Source organism: Staurois parvus, unplaced genomic scaffold, assembly GCF_062004578.1.
Source record: "Staurois parvus isolate SC_StPar_1 unplaced genomic scaffold, SC_StPar_1.0 ptg000735l, whole genome shotgun sequence".
NCBI lineage: Eukaryota > Metazoa > Chordata > Amphibia > Anura > Ranidae > Staurois > Staurois parvus.
This window is the reverse complement of record NW_028318531.1, coordinates 185822-207004: the sequence shown is the minus strand read 5'-3', so window position 1 is coordinate 207004 and position 21183 is coordinate 185822. Positions and strand designations below refer to the sequence as shown.

Genomic DNA, 21183 nt, shown 5'->3' with positions numbered 1-21183 from the left:
TTAACAGGGCAGTGATTTCTCCATGCTGCCTAAAGTTCTAAACTTTGGGTCACCAAGTCATCTGGGTTCACATAATCACTTTATCAGCATCCTAATTGGAAGAAGCGTCTTCTCATTCATTCTGTGTCTGCAATACTTGTTAAAAGAAATATCCCATGACTGTTATTTCCAAACACATGCTTCCCCAGAAATTTCCTGTTTTTATTGTTGGCCAGAGGGAAAAGCTTCATTGAATGAAGGAAAGCCGAAACAAGCATTTGAGCCGGACAAAGGGATTAACTGCACCCCCGTTACTATGAATGGAACCTGAGTTTCCCATTGACTGAAAACTTCCCTTAGGAAGTGGAATAAATAACAATTGGAATTGGCAAGGTCACCTTTTAATATCGCCCCGTGTTCCGGGCTCACTCTCCTTCTCTGTTTGTGTTTTACAGTGCGGCTGAGGACCAGGCCCAGTCCAAGAAAGCCTTGAAGAAACAACAGAAGGAAGCCGAGAAAGCCGCAAAAAAAGCAGAGAAGCAAGCCAAGCTGGTCAGTTCTCAGGCCTGCTTTAATGATCTGTGAAAGAAGACTTTTTCAGTGACCATCTTTGATAACCTCCCGTCTTAAAGAAACATCGTCACCTTTCCTATTTAGAGAAAAGTGTCTCTGTACATTTCACCCCAGACCACTTTTTGCTCACCTTTCCAGTGTTCTTCAGCCACTCCTTCCCCTGATGGAATTAACTTTGCCTCAGAAGCACCCCTTCACATCAGGGGTCCCCCTCCACATCAGGGGTCCCCCTCCACATGAGAGGTCCCCCTCCACATCAGAGGTCCCCCTCCATCACATCAGAGGTCCCCCTCCATCACATCAGAGGTCCCTCCATCACATCAGGGGTCCCCCTCCAAATCAGGGGTCCCCCTCCACATCAGAGGTCCCCCATCACATCAGAGGTCCCTCCATCACATCAGAGGTCCCTCCATCACATCAGGGGTCCCTCCATCACATCAGGGGTCCCCCTCCCCATCAGGGGTCCCCTCCCCATCAGAGGTCCCCCTCCACATCAGAGGTCCCCCTCCACATCAGAGGTCCCCCTCCACATGAGAGGTCCCTCCATCACATCAGGGGTCCCCCTCCCCATCAGAGGTCCCCCTCCACATCAGAGGTCCCCCATCACATCAGAGGGCCCTCCATCACATCAGAGGGCCCCCATCACATCAGAGGTCCCTCCATCACATCAGGGGTCCCCCTTCACATCAGGTGTCCCCCTCCACATGAGAGGTCCCTCCATCACATCAGGGGTCCCCCTTCACATCAGGGGTCCCCCTTCACATCAGGGGTCCCCCTTCACATCAGGGGTCCCCCTCCACTTCAGAGGTCCCCCTCCACATCAGAGGTCCCCCATCACATCAGAGGTCCCTCCATCACATCAGAGGTCCCTCCATCACATCAGAGGTCCCTCCATCACATCAGGGGTCCCCCATCACATCAGAGGTCCCTCCATCACATCAGAGGTCCCTCCATCACATCAGGGGTCCCCCTTCACATCAGGGGTCCCCCTCCACATCAGGGGTCCCCCTCCACATCAGAGGTCCCCCTCCACATCAGAGGTCCCCCATCACATCAGAGGTCCCTCCACCACATCAGAGGTCCCTCCACCACATCAGAGGTCCCTCCACCACATCAGAGTTGCCCCCACCACATCAGAGTTTCCCCCAATCACATCAGAGTACCCCCATGACAGTGTTCCACATTAGAGCCTTCCCATCATGTCTTAGTGTTCCATCATCCTAAAGTCTCCCATCCCTAGTCACAGAATCCTCTCATCCTTCTCTGATCCAGGGTAAACTGGTTCTAATGCTTGCGGTACCCCAGGGGCACCCTGGTTGAAAAACACTGCTTGAAAGATGTCACCCATCCCACACCAATGGCACAGGGTGGCAGCTACAACAGGGGCAAGGCGTGGCAGGGGGACACTGGAATGACAAGTACAAAGCGGTTGGGGTAGAGGGGACTTTACACAAACACTGTCACTTTGCGCTGTATAAGTAAGGTGACAGAGTTGCTTTAAACTGTAATACTAGAACAGCTTTACCTCCTCAGGGATTCCTGAATTTTGTATGATTTACATGTATTCTGTCTCTGTCGGACTGTACAGTCACATCCTGTCCGAGCTTAGGCCCATAACAGAAAAAACTGTTATATATTAATGGTGCTTTAAATGCAGCATGATGTACCGCAACCTTATAATCCAACACAATTGTGATACACAAAAGTACAAATAATCACTCCAAAATAAAGTCCATAAATCTTGTAGTGTTTCCTACACCAGTGTAGTCCCCATATTTCACTATCTTCATATTACTGATCACCAGTGCTTAGCATGCAGACCACCTCCCATGAACAGTATATGCTCACCTCAATATTTGACCCCAATATTAATCAAGATCAAATGCGCTTTTGGCCCCTCCTGGGCTAAGTACAAGATGGCTCCTGGAATAATCCTTGGCTTCTCCTCTCTCTTCACAGTGCAGGCATTCAATCATGCAAAAGCAAATTGGGACCAAATAGTGCTCTCAGCAGATTTAAAACCATTTAATAATAAAAACTTTAAAATCAACACTTACAAAGCAATGCACACTCAGATTTTCTTTCATTTCCTGTCCTGGAGTTACAACAGGAAATGAAAGGAAATCTCCTCAAAGTGATCTTAGGCAGTTGTTACCTAGACATCTGCTCAAATTGGAAGATTTATCATCAACCCTTGCTGTGTTACAATGCTAAAATATATTTCTCATCACTTTCTGTCTCAGTGACAGTGATCTCCTGGACCATCAGGGAGGGTGAATCTCCCCAGCAGGGACAAAAACGGTAATAAAAGGCTTGACGGGTTCTAATTCTTCATCACGCTATCCAAACTTAAAAGAAAGTTTTCCTTTACATACACTTCAAGTTTAAAGGAATTTGCCTAGATACAAAATGGGAGTTACCATTGCTGACTTGTTTTTGAAGGTGCAGGTTCCAGGAAGGAGTCTCCCATTACTAGTTGTTGAGTTACTGACTTGAAGTAAGTTCTATGGATATTAGATTCAAGGACACTTTACTACTGAATGCTTGTTCCAGAACAGCTACTTACTGAATAGAAAAGCTAACAAAAAGAGAACAGATAGGAAACATGAATCTTCAAGTCGGTATTTACACTTCACCTGCTTTCTGACAGATACCCTTTAAAGGGGTTGTCACCCCCCACCCCCGGTTTCTGCTGTAGTACTTGCCTCTGTGGTTAATGAGCTGTCATTGCCCATGCAGCCAGTATAGCGGTCTGGGAATTTGAAATCCCCGCCCTTCTTTCTGTATGGCTTCTGGGACATATCAAAGTAATTGGTGCTGACCATTCAGAATCGCTCTGATCCATCTCAGAAACCCTGCAGAAAAAAAGGGGCAGAGGAGCAGGAATTTCAAATCCAGTGTCCGCTGCACCGGCTGCGTGGACACTGACAAAATTTTTTTTGTGAAAGGTGAAATTCCATTTTGAAACCCAAGCTCCAGGTTTAGAGTAACCCCCCCCCCCCCCCCCCCCATTTTTCAGTCACACTATGAAGTGCAATGCACAGTACTGTACATAGTACTGTGATCCTGGGCTGGCGTGTTCATGCACCCCCAGGGGGTTTGTCCATTCCAGCCAGGGCTCATAGAATGAGGATTGGATAACGCTGGGCATCAGCCAGCCCAGATGACAATCATCAACTGATCGCAAAGCAGTGACTTTGTCTGGGACAGCGCCTAAAAGGAGTTAATTCCACAAAAGCGGATTGTTTTATTTTTTACATGCTGGACCACTGACTTGATAATGCAAAACTACACTACATCTGAGCACCACAAATCAAAAATGCTATTTAATTCATTTTTAATATTCAAAGCAAACTTCCCTAACAATATTTATTTTGCTGAAAAGTCACTTTGAAAAACACCCCTTAGCACTTCTAACCGTGGCCATCTTGAGTAAGGGCAGATGATTCATGTAGCATTTACTTCCTGGGATCCATCTGCCCTTGGTTCAGTCATACAAACAGGAGGGCGTGCTTGGCTGAGAAAACTCCTCCCCTGCGGAAGATTCCTGGGATGTATGACATCATTTCCCTAGGCAAGAAACCAGGAAGTAATTTAAGAAACATAAAAAATAGTTTAAAACAAGTAAACGTGATATACTTTCCTATCTGTTTACTAATGTTTGATTGAGAGAGTAAAGTTCCACTTTAACTTTAAAGATGGAGTTTGGCTTTAAGCAAGGCAGACCATAAAGCTTCTGCCAATCTATGTGCCTAACTTTGTAGAATGTACATCCAAGAATGGAGACGCTGTAGAAAAGCACGTAGTGCGTTTTATTACTTAATTACTTATTACTTACTTTTTATTTTTAAATTTGTCAAAAAAAGAAAAAGAAAAACACGTTAAAAAAAGCAAATCGCACTACAGAAACTGATCAAAGGCAAACTGCATAAGTGTGAACTAGGTGTAAGGAAACAGTAGAATTATTGCCTATCATTTGCAAGTCATCAAAATTGGGATGTATGTTAAGAAAATGTGTTGTGACATTTCTTGCTAAAGAGGCATTTTAATTGTGTAAAAAAAAGTCATAGTTTGCAAAAAAAAAAAAAGAAGTTAATAATCTTGTGAATGCAGTGTATTGTCGTATCTTCTATTTTCAGTGTTTGCTAATGTTTGTTTTTCTTAATCCTTTGTAGGCATCTGAGCAGCAGGCAGATGAAGGAGAGGTAAGCGTTAGACCCTCAACTACAGGGGAGCTGAGATGTGCGACTCAGGGATGTGTAGGTGTGCTTTGCACCTCCATGTGGTTTTCACAGAATAAATTGTTTACTAGACAAATTGTTTGTGTTAATTTTCTCAGCTGAAAATGGCAGTAGTTTTATTCTGTGTCAATGTGACGTCTTTCATTTTTATCACTTTCCATTTCAGCTTGCTGACTTTACACTTTATTGGCTAACTTCCAGTTATTAAAGATGCAAGGGATCTATGGCATCCCAAAAGCTTGCTGTAACGGAACCGGACCCAGACTGCACTTGGGTATTTCCATTAGACTCCAGCTTCCCTGTCCGAACACAAATCCCCGGACATCACCGCTGATCATGCAGGAAATAAGACAGCACCAGACTCTCTTAAGACAGGAAGTCAACTGCTTTATATTAACAGAGACACAAGATATATACACAGGGCGGGGAAATACAACCAGGAACAGGAAACACCTCATCAGGCCATCCCATCAGGAGGGAAGGGCTGCCAGAAACACCCCCCACCAAACCAAGACACACAATAGAACAAAGGGATACACCATATGGCAGTAGACAATAGGGGAACACATGCATCCCATAATAGTTTGCTAGAACAATGGGATCCCATAATAGTTTGCTAGAAAAATGGAATGCAGTCGCATGGTAGAGAACAATGAACAACCCCCACACCAATATTAGAACATTTCACCCTGTCCCCTAACAGGCACAGGGTGACTTAAACATAAGAGGAATTTGGGATGATACAGGGGTCCCCCCACCCCTTAAAGTCACTCCCGTCACACTTGCATTTTTAGGCCTTGTGCACACTGGACATTTGCCCAGCTCCTTTGAATGCTTTTGCTCCTGGCATTATAAAAGCAGCTGAAGAAATGCGCCTAATACCACGTTTTTCACGTGTTTAGGAGCGTCAAGCATTTTGGCATTCATTCTATCCATTGGCCAGAATATTAATTTGCTCTGGCCATTGGAATGAATGCATGCCTAGTGTTTAGGCACATTTACAGGTGTTTAGGCATGTCAAGCCTTTTTTCTGCCCAAATGCTCCTCTCCCGAACATACAAGCAATGTTTTTTTTTTGGGGGGGGGGGGGGTTCGGCCTCCAGATGCTCCTTTTCTAATACACCTGTAAATGCCTACCAGTGCATGGACACATACAGTAGACTAACATAGAGGTGCATTTAGAGACTGAAAAAAAAAAAAGGAAAATGCTTGTAAAAGTTGCATTTTTTTTATGTCCTGTGTGCATGAGGCCTACATAAATTAAACTTGCCAATAAAGGGGTCAGTTGACCTTTACCAAAATACTGCATATGCAGGTAAGGGGTTCCTGTAGATAAAAAAACCCATTCATTCTAAAGTGGGATGATGCCTGTGGGTGTAGGCCATCTACGTACCTCTCAAAGCCTGGCTGAAAAACTCACATAGCATCTCCCTGTCTTGTCTTTTTGCTAAGGGCTCATATACACGAGGCATTTGGAAAACTCTTCTGAACGATGGAAACTGACTGCTGGAAAACATAGGTTAAAAAACGTCAGTTTAGCTGCGTTTGCATACCGCGTTTATGCCCGTTTGCATTTAGAAGAGTTTTTAAAAGATAACCTCAGAAGACCTTCCCAAATGCCCAGAATGTTCTGAAAAAACGTAAAAAATTTACTATTTCAGACATTTTGAGAGAAATTGAAATAGAAAAAGCAGAGAGAGCAGTATGTGTTGAGATGACCTGTCTTTTCTGGTTGTATTCACTATGGATCCCATCATGAGCATAATGCGGCACGTTCTACCATTTTTTCCGTCACGCAAAAACTGGAACTGACTGCGCTGGTGTACCGGGTCCATTTGAGTACCTGGATAAGTCTGTGCATGCATTTCTGATGATGAAAAAGGCTCTGGACAGCATCTGGATATGGAACAGTTAAAAAACGATTCTAAATGTAAACGCTTATAAACGTGGTTAACCGCGTTTACAAGCATTTTGAGTTTGAAATGCCAGTAAAATCTACTTCTGAACGCAAGTTTGGAGCGTTCAAAAAAACAACTGTAAACTCAACTGCCTGTAAACAACTATGTGTACATGGACACATAGGAAAACATTAGGGAGAGTTCAGGGGCTGCTGGAAAAAACGCAGAAAAGCTCCTAAACGTGAGTGTATCAGCTGCAGTGTATAGGAGCCCTAAGACAATCCCAGTTGTAACTGTTTACCTTCGCCATCACAGGAGTAAGCTCTCAAACCCCTGCACATGTGCAATTCACTACCTTCTACTGATATGGGGAGGGGGGGGTGCATGCGATTGGGTCTGAATTAGAGAATGAGCTTGCTGCTCCGGCAGTGGAGGTAAGCAGTAACAGCTGGGAATGTATTGGCAGTGTCCTGGAAACAAGGCAGGACTGGGGGATTTTTGGGAGTTGGCAATTTTTCAACCAGGGGCGGACTGACCATTTGGAAACTCAGGCATTGCCTGAGGGCCCGGGTCAGTAGGGGGCCCCATGAGATGCCCCTGGTACCTTTTTTATAGGCTTTTTTGAGTTTGGGCAAGGACACAGGGGCCCCATGATCCCTTATTGCCCGGGGGCCCCATGAGTTGTCAGTCCGCCCCTGCCTACATCTATAACAAGTGCACTATCCCTCTTTAGTTAGAACTGCACAGTTTGTTTTTTTCTACAGGCAACCCTTTACCTGCATAGGCAATCTTTTGATATTAATCCTTTAAATGCCAAACTTTCTGTATTAATTGATGGCTAACTTGGTACAATACTTTGCTGTCTCTGTAGGCCTTATCACTGATGCTTGAAGTGCACCTTTCAGAAACTTTGGAAATGTACAACAAATTCCTAAAATGTCACAAGATACAGCATTGGTATTATAAAAAACAAAACAAAACCCTCTACCTGTTATCATTAAGGAGATGATCTGTGTTATACATTTTCAACACAACCAAAAACTGCACAGGCACCTGAATTTTCATGATCATTGTCTCTGAGCCAGAATCTGCCAGATGCTGACCCCAGATGATGTCTGAACAAAGATGGCTCTGTCCTTGAGAGAAAAAGGCATTGTTCTGGGGTTTAGATATACTTCAAACTGCAGAATATTTGCCTCCTTTTGTACATTTAGGGCTCATTCAAAGCTGAGGCAGCATTACTCAGTGTATAGACAGGGTAATTAGCCTGATGTTCTATTGGTTAAATTTATACCAACACAGCACATACTGTGACATGCTATAATGCATTGCAGCGCAGTGCTGCTCGCAAAGTTACGTGGACTGTAAACTTTTTAATAAAGTCAAAAAGAAGATAATAGAAAGCAAACACAGCCAGGGGTTGTACAACACTTCACACTGTGCGTGCATCGGCAGGTGTGCGTTATATACACCTTCATGCTCACCCGTTGGTATGCATGGCCCCTTCCTGCAGTGCCAGCATGTAGCAAAACCCTGCCTTCTTGTTACTGTCAGTGTGGAACATTGACCCATACGTTACACAGGGCAGTAGGTCAACAATAGATTTGCTCCCATAAACCGTCAGAAAACGTATGATACCCCCTTTTCAAAACTGTCTAGACAGCCTTGTCAGCAAATGTCCTGTAGTGTTCTGAGGTATATGCATCCTTATTATGTGTCTGGGCCTCTTGATTTTCACTATTTCAACTTGATTTTTACTGTTTATATCTATTTAACTGCTGTCCTTGGAAAGTAGGAACAGAGAGAGTCCTCTGCAGCCCTTGGAGGATTTGTTGCCCTTAGGGAAGTTGGATAAAGGACCCATGTCTAACCTGTAATAGTTTATGGTTGACTGTACCTGGTTCCAAGTTTCTTTCTTTCTTTCTTTCTTTCTTTCTTTCTGTCTTTCTTTCTTTCTTTCTCTCTTTCTTTCTGTCTTTCTTTCTTTCTTTCTGTCTTTCTTTCTTTCGGTCTTTCTTTCTTTCTGTCTTTCTTTCTTTCTCTCTCTCTCTCTCTTGCTCTCTCTTGCTCTCTCTCCCTCCCCCCCCTCTCTCTCTCCCCCCCTCTCTCTCTCCCCCCCTCTCTCTCCCCCCCCCTCTCTCTCTCTCTCTCTCTTTCTTTCTTTCTTTCTTTCTTTCTTTTTCTTTCTCCCTCCCCCCCTCTCTCTCTCTCGTTCTCTCTCTCTCTCTCTCTCTCTCTTCCAAAACATCTCAGGTAATATCTACAATTCACCCTCAAATGATGGTGTCATGAGCAGGGGCAGACTGACAACTCATGGGGCCCCCCGGGCAATAGGAGATCATGGGGCCCCTGTGTCCTTGCCCAAACTCAAAAAAGCCTATGAAAAAGGTACCAGAGGCATCTCATGGTGCCCCCTACTGACCCCGGGCCCTTGGGCATTGCCCAAGTTTCCAAATGGTCAGTCCGCCCCTGGTTATAAGTGTGATGAAGGAAAGCAATTATTCATGATGGGTACTATTCAGTTTCTGTTTCTTGTTGCCTAGGACTTTGCCAAGGACAGATATGGCGTTCCCCCCATGATACAGTCACAAGATAAACCAGGTATGTTCTGTTTAAATATGTAAGTTTCCCTCTCCACTTTGGTTGAAAAAAACACATTCCCTTCTGAGTGTTCAATGAACATTAATTACAAGGATTATAACAAACTTAGTTATACCTACCATTTTTTGCTTTGAAGTTTTGTGCAGGACTGATTTTAAATGGGAGTGAATAATTCATTATAAACAGCTGTTGCACTTTCAGGGCTCTGATGAAAAATGTTGCAGTTTCTGCATCCCTTTAGAAGTGGTTAAAAAAATTTATTTTTTGTTGCAGATGATACCTAAAATCTGAATTGTATCTTAGTTAATGTATCTCAGCGCTTGGAGTTTTTCACACAAGCAGGAAATGACATTTCTGGGGGCGTTCTGTACACCAAATGTATACAGAACACCTCTTGGTTACCATATTGCATTGATTTTATAGAAAATTACAACTGCTTGAAAAGGAAAGGTCATTTTTAATAACATTACCTTACATTATGACTTCTGCCGACATTGTATATGCTTTATTATTATTATAATTATTTTTGCTATTTTTTTTTACTAAAGTGGAATTGCCCTTTTTTTTAAATTTTGGAATTACACTTTAGGATGTGCGAGCTTTGTATGACTGTTTCCCTTCCTGCTTTTTTTATTTTTTTCTATTTCAATTTTCTCTTTTTATTGAGAACGTTTAGGAAGTATAATGTGTAACTTTGATCAGGTATACAAATAAAAGTGTAAATTCAGTCATCAAGCAGTGAAGTTAAAGCAAAAAATAGAACAGTCGTAAGTAGTCTATAATGATTGCTATTGAGCGTACCATCAGTAATTATCATCAAAAAGTACTGAAATAAGTCTAAAACTTAACCACTTCCTGTCCGGACACTTTCACCCCCTTCCTGTCCAGGGCAATTTTCAGCTTTCAGCGCTATCACACTTTGAATGACAATTGCGCGGTCATGCAATACTGTACCCATATGAATTTTTTTACCATTTTTTTTAGACAGATAAAGCTTTATTTTGGTGGTATTTATTTACCGCTGGGGTTTTTATTTTTTTTACTATGTAAATGAAAAAGTCCAAAAATTTTGAAAAAATGCAAATAAATTTTGCAAATAAATAATATTTCATCATAAATCTTGGCCAAAATGTATTCCGTTATTTTTTTAGTAAAAAAAAAAAATCCAAATTAGTTTATAACCAGTTTATAATTTTTTAAATTTTTTTTTACATTTTTGTTTTATTTTTTTTATATTTTTTATTTTTTATTTTTTTTTTACATACTGTCACCCTAGCAGTACAGTGTCACCATGGTGACACTGTACTACTTGTGGGGGGTGATGAAGATTTTTTTTTTTTTTACACTGATTGCTTTTACACCCATATAGGATGTAAAAGCAATCATTTCTCTTTCTCTCTGTCTGCATTCTTGCAGTCATTGAGAAGTACTGAGTGAGCTGTGATTGGTCACAGCTTGTCTCATGGTACAAGGCTGTTGTGAATAGCCTTGTACCATGTGACCTCTGTGGTCATTCACAGATTTCACACATAGTAAGCAATGATGTCACAAGTGACTTCTTGCTTACTACTTTGCATGTGATCACTGATTCGCCAATCAGTGATCACAGGATCGGGACCTCGTACAGAGGTCCGGTCCGACGATCGGTGTTTCACTGTGTCCGGAGGACACAGCGGGCACTGGATCGCGGTGGTGCGCGCTGCCAGGGAGCGCGCACAGCTAGAAAAGGCGGGTTCCGTTTAGGAACGGCAACCCGCCCCTGGACTGCCACCGCCCTGCCGTTTATAAACAGCAGGCGGACGGCAAGAGGTTAAGGATCCTTATGGCAAATAACACAGGCTTTATAGTTTAGTGAATTTAAAGCTTAAAGGATAAGTTCACCTTTGGTTAACATGTTACATGTTCCACCCGTTTTTAGGGTGGAACATGTAACATGTTTCCATAGCTGCAGCTGCGCCTGCCACCCCCGCTCCCTCTGTCAGATAGTCCAGGGAGAAGTTTCCCCTTACTACCTGTCAGATTTGAAAACAGCGCGGTTGTGCGGGGCTCCGCCCACATGGCCCACGGACTTCCGTGAATTAATGAACTGCAAGTCCCGACAGCCTTAGCGGCTTTGGGCTTGTTGTTTTCAGTGACCTACCACATTGCTGTGGAGCGCCGTGGTAGTTCATTGAAGCTTCCTGTCAGAATATCTGCTTGGCCATACATCCCATACAGCAAGCAGATATTCTGACAGGTCTGCAGGAGACCTGCATGGCAACAGCGATCTACTGATTGCTGGTGCAATGCTTTCCAGGCTTCTTTGGACAAGAATAATAAATGCACATTTTTTTTACCTGCAAAAAAATGTGCATTTATTATTTTTGTACAAAAGGTGATCCTTTAAACATACTTGCCTCCCCTCCAGTGAAGCTATGTCCGCGAACTCCCTCTTCAGTACAGATTACTCATTTATTTATTTATTATTTATTTCAGGTACTTATATAGCGCCGTCAATGTATGCAGCGCTTTACATACATATTGTACATTCACATCAGTCCCTAACCCTGAAGGGGTGTACAATCTAAGGTCCCTAACTCACATTCATACATACACATACTAGGGCCAATTTAGACAGCATGTCTTTTGAGTGTGGGAGGAAACCAGAATACCCAGAGGAAACCCACGCAGGCACAGGGAGTAAATGCAAACTCCAGGCAGGTGATGCCGTGGTTGGGATTCGAACCAACGACCCGAGTACTGCCAGGCAAAAGTGCTAACCGTTTAGCCACTGTGCTGCCCATCTCATCTCTAGCTAAACTGAACTAGTGCTCTGTTTTTTATGCTGCTGAGCTGTCTGCCAGTTCATTCCCACCCCACAGCTCACGTAAACAATGACTCGCAGCTCACTGAGGAAAAAAGAAAGAACACAAGTTGGGAGTTCGTCTAGAGATGAGTTCATCCCAAGCTGATTTCTATCCATCGACACCAACATCTTCACCTGATCTTCTTCCTGGTTTGGGATCTTCAGCCATCTTGATTGGCTGTGCCTTGGTGACATAACTCTGAGCATATGTGGGAGTTCATTCATCCTGACAGATACCAAAATGCCAGATGTCAAGGGGGTTGTGAACAAACTGGGTAGGAGTCCTTTACTGTGATACAGTATCTTTTTTTCCTACAATAAAAAGCTTGCCTGGTCGCACATTTTCAATTTTTTTATTCATAGTTCCACTTTAAGCCAGGTGTTGTTAGACAGTGAGGTTGTTGGTGTCAGTTTAGAATGCCGTTACACATATTATTTGATGCTCTTCCATTAACAGCTGGCAGTTAGCAGGGGAATTCCACTCAGAGAAAACTTCCCTCTTGGTTTTAATTGCATTACATGTTCCTGCAGGCACCTTAATGTAACAGACATTTATCACCTGCCCAGGTGTCTTATGATGGGATGAATTATTAAAGCTGAAATTATATTTTTAACAATCTGTAGTTCAGGGTGAGTTACAGTGTTTGATCATAATTTGTATTCTAAATGGTTTCCGTCTAAAGGAAATTATGTAATAATAATAATCCCTAATCAAAATGATTGCTGTAGTGACATTACAGAGAGTGCATAGAACTGTTCACATCAGTTTCAGAGAAGCTTTCAATCCATGTGCTTTATACACATATACAGAAACACACAACTGTCCACACTGAAATTTGGGGCTGGTTAGGTTAACCACTTTCCGACTTCAGATAGCCGTATGACGGCTTCACTGTGGCCGGGCCAGTTCTGGGTGGACGTCATATGATCACATAATAGCTGATCACATAATATGGTAAAAGACCAATCACAGCGGCCTTTTACCACGTGATCAGCCCTGTCCAATGACACACTGATCACCGGGAAATGCAATTGCCGGTTATCAGCTGCATTTTCCTCACGCTGTCAAAGTGTGGAAAGTACTGCCAAGAACCTGCAGTTGTCAGAGGAGAGATTGGCACTGATCATGATGATTAGTGCCCAGCAGTGCCATTCATCAGTGCTGCCCACAAGTGCCCATCAGTGCCTTCCAAGTGTCCATCAGTGCCACCCACCTGTGCCCATCAGTGCTGTCTATCCGTGCCACCTCATCAGTGCAGCCTCATGCACGCACATCAGTGAAGGAGAAAAATTACCTGTTTGCAAAATTTTATAATAGAAACAAAGAAAACCTTTTTTTTTTTTTCAAATTTTTTGCTCTTTTTTTGTTTGTAGCACCAAAAATTAAACACCCAGCGGCGATTAAATACCACCAAAAGAAAGCTCTATTTGTGTGAAAAAAAGGATAAAAATGTCATATGGGTACAATGTTGCATGATCGCGCAATTGTCATTCAAAGTGCGACAGCGCTGAAAGCTGAAAATTGGCCTGGTAAGCAAGGGGGTATAAGTGCCCGGTAGGCAAGTGGTTAAAGTGTATGCCCAGCCAAAAAATGTGTCCTTAGTTTTGGATATAATGAGGAAGGGTTAGAACCCTTTTACATTTTTACTGCTTTCAATGGCTCTGTTAGAGAAATTTCCCCTCACTTGCTGTCCCGCTGACAACTTATTACCAGATAGGAAGAGCTCTTCTACAGCAACACAGCAGACATAACATTTTTAGTAAAGTAGGTGAAAGTTAGAACCCTTTCAGATTTTATTTGTCTAGGTCATTGCAGATTTTTCCTCACTTCATGTCTGGTGAATCTGTTGTCATCAGGACTGGAAGTGAGGGGAAATCTCTGTAACAGAGCTCTGGATAGCAGTGAAAAGGCTAAGGCCCCTTTCACACGGGGTGGACTCCTTTGTGATGAGGAGGGGATCTGTCCACTGATCCCCTTTGAGCAGAGCGGGGTGGATGAGAAATCCATGTCTAGTTAGTTTCTGCAGAGCAGACACCGACAGAGTCCTTCCTGCTGTCTGGGTTGCTGGGAGTATACAGCCTCCACTGTCCGTTTACACCCAACTACCATCTGATTTGATCCACCTAGACAGAGAGAGACAAATTCCTTTCCATTTTTTTTTCCTGACAGGATTGGACCTGAAATAGGTAGGGTGTAAACGGCCATTTACATCCGCCAGTCCGTAGGGGTGAGTGGACCATCTGATCAGTTCTGCCTGAAAAACTGACAGGTGGACCTCATTGGACCCTGCATATGAAAGGGGCCAAAGTTTGATCATTTGCAGCTCAATTCAAAACCTTTTTCCTTTTTTTTGTCTTGACATACACTTTTTTTTTTTCTTAGAGAGCCCCAGCCAGTACCTACCTTATGTACCCTCAGCCCAGTCTACAGTTGTCCTGAAAGTAATAAATAAGTTTCAACATTCTGGCAGTCAATGATCACTTTGGGTTTAACACACAGATTTCAGGAACCTTTATTTTACTGTGTAGGGCAGAGTCACGAGCTTCTTATACCTTTTAAGTGCCGGGTATTTTTTTTTAGGTGGCTTGGCAGCAGATCAGGGAGACAGAGGAGCTTCATCTAGGCTGCTTATAGTCTTTACTCTAAATGGGAAAAAAAGCAAGGAGTTTGCTCATTCGGCTGGAGCACCATTCGGGGAACATTTTCCATTTTCTCAATGAATGAAAAGCATTCTCCTCTATCAGACTGCTTGTATTACAAGATGACTATTCTTTTCCTGAGATGTCTTTTCTCTAATATCAGCAAAAGTACAGGTTCATCTTAAAAGTATGTTATTGATATTGAGAGGAAACTAAAGCACCTGAGAAAAACCAATGCAAACACAGGAGACCCTTAAACTCCATGTAGATAGAGTCCTAATAAACTCCAAAAAGGTGCTGGAAGGTTAATTGGCTCCTTTTTAAATTGGCCCTAGTATGTGTGTGCATGTACAAGGTGTGACAACTTATTTCCTGGAATGCCCATGGCCAGTGGTGTATTAGGATTACGTGCTGCCCTAGGCAACACAAAAATTGGCTCCCCCCCCCCCCACGGAGAGACCCTGACACTGACCAACACCTCCCTCCTCCATAAAGAGAGCCTGACATTGACCAACAACACCCCAGCCCCCCACCCTCACCCAAGAGAGCCATCCACTACCACCGCCCCCCCATACACTGGCAACCCCCCACCCCTGGAAGAGATAAGATGCTCACCTTCACAGCTCTGGACATCCTCGGGAACAAGAGTCAGGCTCTGAATACACCATCAAGCAGCCTGCAACCTCTCTCAGATCCCACCTGGTCCCCATGCTGTGTATGTCCCTTCTTTCATGGGGCAGCGCTGTCCCCCTGAAAAATGCTGCTGCCCCCCTGAAAAATGCCGCCCTAGGCAAATGCCTTGTTTGTCTTGTAGTGAAACTTTAATTCTGTTACAGTGGCATTATGGTGAACATTACATAAAAAATCAAGTGTTTTTGAAAGGCATTGGCGGTTTAAAATGGTTGTGAAGGCTGAAGGTTTTTTCTATGTTTTTTATGCATGAAGGTAAAAAACCTTATGTGTGCAGCAGCTCCCCCAGCCCCCTCAATACTCACCTGAGCCTCATCACGATCCAGCGATGTGAGTGACAGCCTCGACTGTCCTGGGTCTCTGCCTCCTTATTGGCTGAGACAGAGAGCTGGAGCCATTGGCTCCCGCTGCTGTCAATTACAGCCAGTAAGTCAATGAGGAGAGAGAGGGGGGGTAGGGCCAAGCTATGGCTCCATCTGTAAGTGGACACACGCAGCAATGGGTGCCCCCATAGCTAGCTTCTTGCTGTGGGGGCACCCGAAAGACAGGAGGAGCCAGGAGAGCCTGCGAGGGACCCGAGAAAAGGAGGATCCAGGCTGCTCTGTGCAAAATCACTGCACACAGTAAGTAAGTATAGCATGTTTGTTATTTTGTCCACAATGACGCAAGAAGTGGGTAGCCAAAAACGCAAAGGATGGATGCAAATGTGGAATGAGAACCCTTGTATGTTCAGATCAAAGATTGAGGGCAGGAATGATAACAGAAGAATGGAACATGACCAGGGAAACAGTGCAGCAGATTCTAACGGAGGATTTGGGAAGGAGATACATTTCCACAAAGATGGTGCCTCAAATTATGACAGAAGATCAGAAAGAACTTCACATTTCATCCAATCTTTTGTAGAATGCAGAGGTGTTTCATAGGGTTATTACAGGCCCATTCTGAGAATTAAATTGTCAAACCTCATACAGTATCAATGCAAGTTAGGTAGGGCTCTTAGATTGTAAGCTCCTTTAGGGCAGGGGCCGATGGGAATGTACAGTACTTAAACATTGCATATGTTATCAAAACTACATAAATTCTTAAAATAATCAGGATTGAACTCGAGTCCAGGGGCAATGTTTTTTTTCTGTATATTCTCTGTTCTGTTCATATACAGTATATACTAACTAGCAATAGTGTAGAGCTTTTGAATGAGCGGAATATGCAACTGGAAGAGCTAGGATGTAGTAGGTTGTATAATTTACGGAGATGGTATGTTGTCCTTCTCGTTGCTCCAGAAATGACCCCTTTGTCAGGTTTTTACCACTTATGCCACACTCTGCATGGTCTTTCTTCTGTGTCCGGTGACCCCCCTTACCTGCCCCTAACTCAGGCAATGTAGTTATTTTCTGACCATTCTGTACAAAGAGAGGAAAAAGCTGCTTGAAGCAGAGAGAGTGCACCATTGTGTGCTCGCGCCTTGCTTTCTGTGCATTCACCATGTATCTGTTTATTTTTACAATACTGGCAAGAAGGAAAATCAGAAGACTTTTTTTTTTTTTTCTCAGCTCTTCTACAACATATTTTGGAGTTTGGAATCATATAAGGACTTAAAATATATCAAATTAATGTCCTTTGTTTTAGCACATGACAAGTATCTATGATTCATTTTCTGAGCATAAAGGTAGATTTTTGCTTTAAAGCAGAGCTCCACCGGTAAGGAGAAGTTCCACTTCAAGCCTTTGTCCCTCGCTCCCCATTAAGGATTGGCACCTTTGGGGAGTGGGGACCTAGGCGATCAGAAGCGGAAGTCGTCCTCCCCAAGCCTCCCCCTTCCGGTAGTCTTTTAGGACACGTGACAGGTTCCAGAAGACTACAGGGCAGTTCACAAAGCGCAGCACTTCTTGCGCATGCGCAGTGGGCACCCGGCTGTGAATCCACAAGCTGTCACAGCCGGATGCCCACACTGAAGATGCCGGCACCAGGGAGGGAAGACGGCCGGTAAAACCAGCGGTGGTGAGGACACATCTGGTCCGAGGGACAGGTAAGTGAATTTCAAAAGTCAGCAGCTACATTCTCCTCCATGATGCAGCGGGTGTAAATTGACTTGTGTCTGTTTACAGCTGCATACCTACAATCCGATCCGCTAAAGAATAAAACAGAAGGGGATCTGTCCACCTCTGTCTAGGCAGATTAGATCGAAGGGCAGTCAAGTGAAAACGGACAGCAAGTCCCTTTACACCCAGCCATCCATAGAGCAGAGTGGGCTGTGTCCACATAAACTGAGCAGGCACGGACCTGTCATCCACCATCTCTGCTCAGCAGGGGATGAGCAGATAGATTCCCTGTTGAGCAAAGCTGATTGCACCCATGTGAAAAGGGCCTAAAACAAAATATGTGCAAAGCCTTACAGTTTGTTTCCTTTAGAAAGCAGGCATAGCTTGAGTATAAACGCCTATCCACTGCTATCATGCTGCAGAGGAGGACCCTTTGCTTTCAGTGTGGAAGCAGTGGTACCTCTGCATATGTCTGACAAGCCTCTTGCTGTGTAAGACCTATAGCTCTGCAATCTGCAAAGCTCACACTCCCTTTTGATCGAAAAGATTGACCTCTGATTCAGCATGACTGTGTCGAAACTCTGCAGAGGAACCATTGCTTATATACAGAGAGCTGAGGGTCCTCCTCTGCAGTGTGATGGCAAGGGCTGGGCTTTTCTACTCAGGCTGTGAAATACAGGTGGATGCATTTCTTAGTTCATGTTCCCCACCTTTTCTTCATCCTTGTAGAATTTGTCTGCTTCTCAGCTAGTGCTGATAACTGCCTTGAACGAAGTGATGCCTCCTCCTGCCTTTAGTTTGCTCCAAGCATAGTTATTTCAAGGGGGGGAGCATGGATGCAAACCAATAAGGCAGGTCATTGTGGCAAATAGGACGCTGCCTATCGAAGCCATAGATGATGCGATTTTCTTTGGTTGCAGGGAAGTAAATTGTTTGATTCCCTCATCAACTTGATCAGTGTTCATGGAGGAATCCCTCCCATGGAGCTATTGTGTATTCCCAGTGGGGAGAGCTGTCCTTACCGGGAGAACACAATGATTATTGCTAGCGGCTATAGCCACTGGTAATAATGGTAGAAATCCTACATGCTGGTTCCATAGATCGACTTGGGTACACTCAGCCTGTCCATAGATGGATCGAATCTCAACCAGTCCCTGCTGAGCCGGCCAAGATTCGAAAGATCTATGGCCTGTTTTAGACTTTTATCGTTGTTTATGGGGAACTTTGTTTTTCTTCTTTTGTGTAGCCTTTTAGTAACGGCTCTGGAGATATCTGCAGAACATACTGTACATCTACAAGGGGATCAAAGTGTGGAAAGAAGAACAAAGTGTGGAAACATTGAAGCATCTATTATGTTCTAGTGTCATGTTCTATCTGCAGGTGTTTCTTCTGAAAAATCTGTTACTTTCTTGCTGACTCATCTGTTCAGGCAAATGAGTTGTGGCCATACCAACGTAATTCATGATCGTTTACCTTCCCAGAATGTTTCATATTATTTCTGCTTCCATTTCTTTTTATACGGCTGTGTCAGTCCCGATGTGAACCTGTGATAAAGTAAATATAAACCCTCAGTTTTCCGAGACACTGCATCATAAACAACTGTAATTTTAACTACTTGACCTCTGGAAAGATTTAATGCCCCTTCATCATCAAGGCATTTTTTGCTATTTAGCACCTCTCTACTTTAGATGGCAATTGCTCAGCAACGTTGTACGTTGCCCTTTGATAACGTGCTCGTCCGCACGAAACGCGTCAGGGTGGAGCCTAGCCGGTGACGCCACGCCGTCCGAGCCGCGTGGAGGCCTGCGGCCATTTTTGAATCTGTACTATCTGCCAAATGTGAGTGCTCATCTGCTTATATTGAAATCAATAAAGGATCTTAAAATTACTACACTATCAGAGTTTCTGTTGGGGCCCGTTGTACTGCGAGCCCCCTCTTTCAAGGTGGATCTTCTTAGCCCGATGTGTATGATCTTGGGGTGATTCCCTGACTGGTATCTGAGAGCCCATTATACATGGGTGAGGGCCCCCTGCTGGATGGAAGAGGTACCGCAGTTGGTAAAGATGAGATGCTGATCACCTGCCGAGCTGTTCGTTCTGCCAGATGATCTTCAGGTCTTGTTCTTTCCAGTTCCAGAGTACCAGGAGTGGTCCGATTACTCAAACGCACTGAATTGTGCGCAAACTGGTTAGCGTATATTATATACACACCTTTGAGCACGGGAACCACTGATACTTCACCTGTATTTGGATGTCCACTATCACAACGTGGGATGCATCAATATTGATTATTGATCACTATATGCACATATTTCTGTTATGTCATTGGACTGTATTTCCATCTACTATTATTCCTAAATGACACGATTTGTTATACTAGTCATTATTCTATACATTTAGCGCTGCATTTTTTATATGTAACGTTGTACATAGTATTTATCTCTTTTTTTTCACACAAATAGAGCTTTCTTTTGGGGATGGTTGATCACCACTTGAATTGTTTATTTGATAAATTAAAAAAGACCTAAAATTTTGAAAAATAAATTCTACTTTCTGTTACTAAACATATCCAATAAAAAAAAATTGAATTTCTTCATAAATGTAGGCCAAAGTGTATTCTGCTATATGTCTTTGGTAAAAAAAAATCCCAATAAGTGTATATTAATTGGTTTGTGTATAACTATAACGATGGTATATGTACTGGAATTTATACAGTTATAGACACTTTACTGGTAATGGCGGTGATGAACGACTTATATTGGGACTATGATAGTGTGGCAGGCAATCTGACTCTTAACAGACCCTCGCTGGGAGGTACACTAACTGACATTGACATCAGTAGTGACGCTAATACAGTGATCAGATATAATGTACACTGTCACTGTACTAATGGCTGGAAAGGGGCAATCGAAGGGTAACATCATGGGGTAATCGAAGGGTTAACTGTGTGACTAACAAGTGTAATGTGTGCTGCTTTTATTTACAGATCTGGCTGCTTTTTCTCCCTGCTTTGCAGGGAGAAGAAACATCCACATTGCTGCTCTGTGTACAGAGCCCTGTGTGTTTGTAAACACAGGGCTTTGTGCTGTGATTGGCTGCAACCGATCAGCAGGTCTCAGCCATAAATCCTTGGCCTGCACCTGCTGACAAAATCTCTCTATCAAGTGAGAGAGGCGGGGACTAACCTGGAACAGGCTGGATGACGTACATGGACACGTGATCCAGCCTGCCCATGTCGCCCACCCGCAGTAAATGTACTGGGAGGTGGGAGGTAGGTAATGTAATTTAATCCTTCTTAGTGTTTCTGATCTTCTGTAGCATCTATGCAGCCACTTTCTTTGTACCTGATTTCTATTAGTGTTTGATCATCATTTCTCAGGGCGGAGTTCCTGATGGTGACAGCAGTGAACCATGCATGCATAATTGTATGTTAAAATGGCTTCTTGTGGTCTACATCAGAAGCCTGTGTGACATGATAAAAACATATATGCACAACTGGGAGACAGGCAGAGTGTGTTACCAGAGAAAAGCATGCACTAATGGTAGAATCACCGGACCAAAGGATAAGCGTCCAAATTCACTTATTAGTTTATACTAAAAAAAAAAAAAAAGCCAATGTGTTTCAAGAGTCAGAAAAAAACTCTCCTTTCATCAGGGCTTCAATTAAAATAGAAAAG

The 21183-nt window shown here is 43.5% G+C and overlaps 1 protein-coding gene across 1 annotated transcript in view; it reads left to right on the top strand.

Annotated features, from left to right (window-relative positions):
- The window catches only part of DARS1 (aspartyl-tRNA synthetase 1), a 181025-nt gene that overhangs the window by 65539 nt on the left and 94303 nt on the right, over positions 1–21183 (top strand). Inside the window, exons 2-4 of the mRNA XM_089654055.1 lie at positions 435–531; positions 4728–4757; positions 9235–9292. Coding sequence (XP_089510181.1) covers positions 435–531; positions 4728–4757; positions 9235–9292 — 185 coding nt within the window. The remainder of the gene's footprint in view (positions 1–434; positions 532–4727; positions 4758–9234; positions 9293–21183) is intronic.